This window comes from Capra hircus, chromosome 10 (genome assembly GCF_001704415.2).
Source record: "Capra hircus breed San Clemente chromosome 10, ASM170441v1, whole genome shotgun sequence".
NCBI lineage: Eukaryota > Metazoa > Chordata > Mammalia > Artiodactyla > Bovidae > Capra > Capra hircus.
This window is the reverse complement of record NC_030817.1, coordinates 59,731,073-59,739,777: the sequence shown is the minus strand read 5'-3', so window position 1 is coordinate 59,739,777 and position 8,705 is coordinate 59,731,073. Positions and strand designations below refer to the sequence as shown.

Below are 8,705 nucleotides of genomic sequence, written 5' to 3'. Positions count from 1 at the left end.
TTGCTGTTATGTTTGGTATAGAAGAGTGTCCTGAATCTTTGACACTAGGTACTGATTATTTTTCTAATGAAAAAACATGTAAGGAACTTGAAAGAGCAGAATTTAAAGATTTCTATACTTAACTCTCCTAACAACCATATGAAGTGGCCATGATTTCCAATCAACAGATAAGGAGATGGAAGCCTGGAGAGGTTGAGTAATTTGCCTAAGGTAAGTAGTTAGTGCTAAATGGGTTTGGCCAGTATGTGACAACTGAGCATTATGCTGAGATGTATAATCTACATGTGCTGTAGAAATTCTGGAAAACAGAAAATAAACAGAAGTGCCATATAAAAGTTAGGGCTTGTGTGGAGTAAACCCAGTGCCTTGAGTGAAATAAAGAATTTAAATTTTTGGTGAAAAATCAATTTCAAATGGGAGAGCCATTATGAGTCCAGCAATGAATGTGGAATGATCATGACCTCTATGTGCCACTGATCCAAGGTGCTTAATGGAGCAGTGGGTGAGAAGGCTGGACAGGAGGTTTGGCGCCCCTCAAAAAAAAGAAGATAAAAATGCTCTCTGTCACAAGACCTTCTAGATTTACTTAATCAGTTTCCCACCCTGTCCCCCAGTTACTGGCCTTCTTCTATACTATGCATCCATTAGCTATAGACCGTATTTATGGAATACCTACTATGCATAAGAGCTGCCCTGATGGCTCAGATGCCTGCCATGTGGGAGACCCGGGTTCAATCCCTGGGATTGGGAAGATCCCCTGGAGAAGGGAATGGCAACCCACTCCAGCATTCTTGCCTGGAGAATCCCTATGGACAGAGGAGCCTGGGGGGCTAACGTTTATGGGGTTACAAAGACTCGGATGGACACGACTGAGTGACTGATACACACACACCATGTGTAAGGAACTGTATAAGCAGCTGAATTTGTATGTTTATCCATATTGTTTCTGTCATGTAACAGAAACATGCTTTTACTTAAAGTTTTCTTTTACATTAAAAAAACTGTAGGCATGCACATAAATAACCGAATAGTCCTATAAGTTTGTCACTGCTTCAAAAAAAAACCATGCCCCTCCCCATCTCTTCAGAAACCTTTTTCCTTCTTTTTTAGCAGATTATTTTATTTCCATGTCACTAAATAAGCTGCTTCTTAATTTTTAATTTTCTGTTGATTTCCACTGTTCCAGTTTACCTGCATACCACCGTATCCTCTCTGAATGTAATTATGTTATATACTTGATTAGATTATTATTTACTGTTAACATTTTTAGGGCATTCAGCCACTGGTCACAGTTTATCTTTTTTTTCCTATATAACATTTTGCTTTCCTGGAGTTAATACCTGGCAGTGTTTGGTTTGACTTCAACCTTAGGTAAGCTTTTGCATAGAAATAATATCATCACAGATTGAATCCTAAAAGCAGAGACATTACTTTGCCAACAAAGATCCATGCAGTCAAAGTTATGGTTTTTCCAGTAGTCATGTATGAGTGTGACAGTTGGACCATAAAGAAAGCTGAGCGCGGAAGAATTGATGCTTTTGAACTGTGGTGTTGGAGAAGACTGTTGAGAGTCCCTTGGACTGCAAGGAGATCCAACCAGTCCTAAACGAGATCAGTCCTGGGTGTTCATTGGTAGGACTGATGCTGAAGCTGAAACTCCAATACTTTGGCCACCTGATGCAAAGAGCTGACTCATTTGAAAAGACCCTGATGCTGGCAAAGATTGAGGGGATGACAGAGGATGAGATGGTTGGATGGCATCACCGACTCAACGGACATGGGTTTGGGTGGACTCTGGGAGTTGGTGATGGGCAGGGAGGCCTGGCGTGCTACAGTTCATGGGGTTGCAAAGAGTCAGACATGACTGAGTGACTGAACTGAACTCCTGTTTCTTAGTTCATCTTTCCAAAGATACTTTCTCTTTTGACATTTTTTTCTTTCTTCATAGTCTATTTCCTTTAGGTGCTTTTTCCCTAATTGTTCGCTGTCTCTCATGTAAGAGGCTTCTTGGGACGTTTCATAACTCCTGGCTGTTTAATCACTTTTAATAGCATGGGACTAAAAGAACAACTGCAAGTCTGGATGCATGCGTGAGGTGGTGGGCACATTAGCTGTGATTTTCACTGTAGAGTTTATCCAGCTGGGCAGTGTAGCCAGGACACCTTTGATGTCAGGGTCTGTTTAGGTGTTTTCATTTGCACTGGTCAGACGGCACAGAGAAGACTCTTCCACTGTTGTTGGATGGGAAGATCTGGCAGCCAGGATTCAGAGAGGAGGAGGATGTTGGTCTTTGTAAACACAACAAGACTATTTCCTGTTTTGAGTATGACTCCCTGGCATCTATTGTATCCAGTGTCCTTCAGTCCAGAGGCCCCATTTAACATACCCAAAATAAACAGTGACACACTTACTGAAATCAAATATACATTTTAAAAGGACAAAACTTTATATATTTCATTTGCATAACATTTTATTGTTTGCATATTGCATAGCAAAAAGAACAGAGTCACAAGACTCATGGTCTGGCTCAATCACTAACTTGCTGTGTGAACTGGGTAAGTCTCAACCTTACTAACCCCTTATTTCCTCATCTGAAAAATGGAGATGATGATCCTACCTACTATGTGGGATCACTACAGACTGAATGAGATAGTTACACTGCTTCCTCTCAAGGACCTGCTCAAAAAGAATCCATACTGTTACTATTAACCCCTTGTTCATCATCTCAAAGGTAACTGTTAAACGTATTAAGATAATAGGTACCAATGTGATGCTTTAATTTTTAATATTAACAATAGCAGAAAGGAAGAAAACTCAAGAATGGCCCTATCCTTTCCTATCTTTAGAATACTAGTTTTTATAATACTTATTTTATACTATCCCATCAGGAATTAAATTTCACTTGAAGATTTTTTTCTTAAACCTACTCAAAATGAAGATCTATGTATGGTAAAAAACCAAAGAATACATGTGTAGTTGCTTTACATTTTCTCCTCTGGCATAGTATATGTAGAATACATATCATGGGCAGTTAAATACTTTTCCCCTCTACATTAGGGATGGTAATATATATGAAGATTAATTTCTTATGCATTATCCCTAATGTAAAAAAAAAAAAATCACAGGTATATTATACTGCTTGTCAAGAATACATACACACAGTAGGCACATCTAAACAGACACACTCCTTCTAACAATATTTCGACCATCATCATCATCTTCTGTATGACCCTCTACAACTATATGTAGTTGAAAACAGAAAACTCACTTTTAAGGCAATTCTGGATAATATTATATTACAAAATACTTGTGTTAAATAAAATTGCATGTATGTACTGAACCTCTGAACACAGCCTTTAACCCCTCAAAGTACTAATCTTAAAAGGTAAACAAAATTTTTACACATTATAAAAAAATTTAAGCTGCTCTGCAACCCTCCTTTACTAAAAGTTAGATACATTACACCACTCCAGCAAGAGATTAATAAATAAGGATTAAATATTCTATTTTACAAAAACATACAGAATGGCCAATGTAAAAGTGAAGGCTTATCTGATAATTTCTTTATCAAATTATGTTCATTAAGAAGGAATAGAACGTGGTATAAAATGAGAAAACTGTCACTAAATTTACCTCTCTGAAGATAATCACAAGTTGTTATCTAAAAATATCAGTGGCACCCTTGTTACAAACATTATTTTTTTTTTAAAAGACTGTGTTTCCTGGAACTAGAGGACTATTTGTCTCATAGCTTTTATTAAGCAAACTTGAAAAAAACCACCACACAGTGGCAAGAGATAGAATAGCTGTTTCCAGCTACAGAAAATATTGAATCCTACCTTAAAGTACAGATCATCTGAGATATAACTCATAACAATTAAAGCAAATCATAGTATAGTTTGTACTGAATTTCCTCAAGATATTTTTCCTTTCAGTGGAGTATATTCATTTTCCTGTCATTTGAGACCAGTTTCTGTTGCTTAGTAACTATTTTCATGTCCAGCCAAGATGTAAAGATTGCTGTGTGCAGTAGGATTTTCTGTTGGTCTACTTTCCAAAACAACAACCCTGCAATTAAATCATAACAAAAATCTCATTAGAGTAAGAACAGAGATTTTATCTTCAAATACTAACATCAAACTGTGAGAGAAGAATATCATTGTTCATGTTCACACAAGATTACAGAGATCATAGATGCATAGTCAAATTGAGCTTTATGTTTTATAGCTTAAAAAGAAAACTGAATAAGAACTGATGGATTTATGAACGTGAAAGTGAAAGTCGCTCAGTTGTATCCAACTCTTTGTGTCCCCTTATAGTCCATGGAATTCTCCCGGCCAGAATACTGGAGTGGGAAGCCTTTCCCTTCTCCAGGGGATCTTCCCAACCCAAGGACTGAACCGAGGTCTCCTGCATTGCAGGCAGATTCTTTACCAAGCTGAGCCACAAGGGAAGACCAAGAATACTGGAGTGGGTAGCCTATCCTTTCTCCAGTGGATCCTCCCGACCCAGGAATCAAACTGGAATCTCCTGCATTGCAGGGGGATTCTTTACCAACTGAGCTATCAAAAATATTGAAAATGTTTCAGGATAGTCTCATCTTATTTTAACCCAAAACAAATTTGCTTACTCATACATGTAAGCAAAAGTATAATAAAGTTTTAGAATATACATGAACAAGAAGGGGCTGGAGGAAGGGTTAAGAGAATAAAATAGAATTTTAAGAGATACCTACTCACACTGTTCTTTAAGATATCTGAAAAGAATAGTTTTAAAAACTATAAAGTGGGGCCATCTCCCTTGTCCCTGGAACAAGGGCAGGGAAAGAGTTCAATGAAAGGACCAATAGGAAGAAAACCCCCAAACCAATCAAATGGCATATCATAGGTTCTAAACTGCAGGAAGATAGGTTTGAGAACAAAATAAAAAATAATATGCCCATGCAGAGAAAAAAGTCTAGAAAGGGAAATGGGAAGGAGGAGTTGCATAATACTGTGCATTTTTCTAGCGCAGGTATTTCCTACAACTAGCATATTATTACCTTTTAAATGAAAATAACAGAAAAGTAATATATACTTGAACTATGCATTATAAAAAACAGAAGGGAAAAATAAAATTACCCATAATTCAACTGCCCATTATTAATATTCTACAGTTAGTTTTCTTTCCTCCTAGACACTAATACCTATATTTAAACAATACAGTTTAACAAATCTCTTTAAAAATTAAGACAACATGACTCCGCCATGGGTGTACATGAGTTCCCAATCCTGAACCTCCCTCCCACCTCCCTCCCAATACCATCTCTCTGGGTCATCCCAGATTCATGTTGATGTATAGAAAAAAAAAAAAAGAATAAAAATTAAGACAAAACAAAAGCTTTGGTTAAGATACATATCTTAAAATCAAGGAGATTCCCAAGTAAGAAGATAACCAGAGCAAGGCAATGGTCTGAGAAAAGTAGTTTTCTAGCGCAAACAGTGACAGAAAACGGAAAAACAAAACAGACAAAAAAGGAACAGATGAAAGAGAATATTCTAGGGGAAAGAGTTGGAAGGAAACGAGTTAGCTATAAGAAATGCCTTCTGATGCCTATCCTTTATGAAAAGGAATTTTCTCTTACTATATTTTATCGGAGTGCTGGGATCACTGGATGAGTTACAGTTCTTTCGTCAGCCCTTCCTTTTGGAGAAGCAAAGAGCCTCCCATTCTAGAGTCATTTACCAGGTGGTCCTCAAATTCTTTCTTTGCAGGACTAGTTACTGGGTTGCCATGATCTGTGGACTTGCCTTTACTACTAATGTAGCTGTCATTTCCCCAAAATCCTTTTTCTCCTTACAAAAGTCTCTTTAAAATTTTTATGGAGGTATAACTCCAATTCTCCCCTCTTTCCTTCAGTGTATAATATTTAAGCAATGATTGTGACTAGACTGAACTTGAAGACCAGAGGTTCTTGATCTTTTGCTGCAGTTAACAACTCTTGGTGGGAAAAATAGGTATTTTACTCTTTGTAGAGGTATACAAGAAGAACGAAAAGTATAAACTTTTTTCACAAGAGGGCATAGTTTTAGAACTTATCTTTCATTTTGATCACAGAGACCACATAATTCCTTCTACTTTAGAACGAGCTCAGAGACTGAGTCAAATATCACCTGATATATAAAGTTAAAGTCACAAGGTGCACATTCTGTTGGATTTATGTAGTAACAGTTAACAGAAGTTAACATGCCAGGAAGAAATGATAAAAGACCCACAAATATATCATGCAACTAGGGACATAAATATCTATGTTGACACATTCTGTCTTGGCTGAGTATAACTCTCTAGAATCATGATCCTCACACACTAATAAAAGCTTCCTTAACTGACTAATTAAAATATTTCTCTCTCAATAAAGATATGGGGAAATTTCTCTAAGATTCTGAGGCTGCTAAGAGTTTCATTTAACATACACAAAAATAAATGAAAACACCAAACAAAAACAAACATGTAAATACAGAGTGGCTACCAGAGGGAAGAGGTAGGGGTGGAGGGAGAGCGAAATGGGTAAAGGGGATCAACTGTATGGTGATGGAAGGAAACGACACTTCTGGTGGTGAGCACACTGAAGAGTACAGAACTAGAAATATACAGCTGCATATATGAAACTTATACAAACATTATAAACCAACCTTACTTCAGGAAAATAAATAAATATATTGGAAAAAAAAGTTCTGTTTGAAATACAATCAGAGGTAACAGTGTAAGTAAAAACACAATTCCTTTCATAATAAAACAACCAAACTATTACCTGTCTGATCCTAATAAGCGGAAAACTCTTGTTTCATCTGAAATCTCCTGGGTAACCTATGAGAGAAAATACCCATCAGTAATATCTTATTTCCCATATTATTTAAATAATAATTTAAAAATCATTTAGCTAGAGCAATTATTGATCAGAATCATAGTTTTTGATAGCTTTTGATTCCATTCTTCAAATGGGAAAAATTTTAGTAAGTTTTTCTGGACTGCTTATTATTAGAAACAAATCATCATGTATGGGGTAAGGGACAGGCACTTTACTTAGAACTCTTTATGATATGTATTATCATTCCCATATTATTAAAGAGTCAGAGAACTAATGTAACTTGGGAGATCCAAGATTTGAATATAAGTCTGCTAGACTGCACAGCCCCTACAGTGCAGATACTTGGGGTAGCGTCTCATGGCCCACCTGATTTCAGCAGAGCTCCGACAGACTCCCATGCACCAGTGTCTTACATCTGTGTACTGGTGGTATTCCTCTGCTCTGTCTTCTACAAAACTAAACAAAGTGCTCAGACATGCACAGCTACTATTCCAAAGTATGGGTAGTTTATACTTCTGGGGGCAACTCCTCACAAACAGAGGCCAGCAGCTGGTGTATAAACACACTTGTGTCTCCACCTTACAGTGAGCTAAATCTGAAGTATGTCTCACACTGACCCTCAGTAGTCCCTATGGGATTTATTAAATATGCTTCTGTTGGCTTTTTGCCTTTCTCCATCTTACAGTCCTCACTTTATCACTTGTTTTCTGGGATCTACTCCCAAATAAACTACTTGCCATTTGGATCCTTGTTTCAGGGTCAGCTTTTAGAGGAACCCAAACTATGACAATGTAAATATAAACTAAGTATTAAAAACAGCATTTAAAATAAAAAAATCTATTTCATTTTTGGGGGCTGTGCTGGGTCTTTGCTGTTGTGTGGGCTTTTCCCTCGTTGTGGTGAATGGGGGGCTGCTCTCTAGTTTCACAGACTGCTCACTGTGGTGGCTTCTTCTGTTTTAGAGCATGGGTTCTGGGGGCATGCGGGCTTCAGTAGCTGTGGCACATGGGCTCAGTAGTTGTAGCTCGCAGGCTTTACAGCACAGGCTCAGTAGGTGTGGCACATGGGCTTAGTTGCTCCATGGAATGTAGGATCTTCCAGATCAGGGACTGAACCCGTGTCTCCAGCACTGGCAGGTGGATTCTTTACCACTGAGCCATGGGGCAAGTCCTGGAACTAATGAACTTGAATCAAGAAAATAAATCTGGTGCTATACTAAGTGGAGCTGATTTTCAGAGTATTAAGTTTGGAAATGTTCCAATCATTGTGGACTGGAGTGGCTGAATATTACATTATGATCATTCTATCTAGGCCCAAATTGAAGGATGAGAACAAAACCAGAAAGAAAATGGTAAGCAAGATGACTCAGCAGAAGAAGCAGAATTCACACTTGATATAGTGAAGTGTTCCCATCTCTTTCAGAATTTTCCAGTTTATTGTGATCCACACAGTCAAAGGCTTTGGCATAGTCAATAAAGCAGAAATAGATGCTGTTCTGGAACACTCTTGCTTTTTCGATGATCCAGCAGATGTTGGCAATTTGATCTCTGGTTCCTCTGCCTTTTCTAAATCCAGCTTGAACATCTGGAAGTTCACGGTTCATGTATTGCTGAAGCCTGGCTTGGAGAATTTCGAGCATTACTTTATTAGCATGTGAGATGAGTGCAATTGTGCAGTAGTTTGAGCATTCTTTGGCATTGCCTTTCTTAGGGACTGGAATGAATACTGACCTTTTCCAGTCTTGTGGCCACTGCTGAGTTTCCAAATTTGCTGGCATATTGAGTGCAGCACTTTCACAGCATCATCTTTTAGGATTTGAAATAGCTCAACTGGAATTCCATCACTTCCACTAGCTTTG

General features: G+C 37.8%; 1 protein-coding gene across 3 annotated transcripts in view; it reads right to left on the bottom strand.

Annotated features, from left to right (window-relative positions):
• Positions 2,449-8,705, bottom strand: part of MAP4K5 (mitogen-activated protein kinase kinase kinase kinase 5) — a 116,775-nt gene continuing 110,518 nt past the window's right edge. For all 3 annotated transcript variants that reach the window (XM_018054363.1, XM_018054362.1, XM_018054361.1), the window contains exons 32-33: positions 6,791-6,846; positions 2,449-4,068 (exon numbers count right to left, since the gene is read on the bottom strand). In XM_018054363.1, coding sequence (XP_017909852.1) covers positions 3,981-4,068; positions 6,791-6,846 — 144 coding nt within the window. In that variant the 3' untranslated portion in view covers positions 2,449-3,980. The remainder of the gene's footprint in view (positions 4,069-6,790; positions 6,847-8,705) is intronic.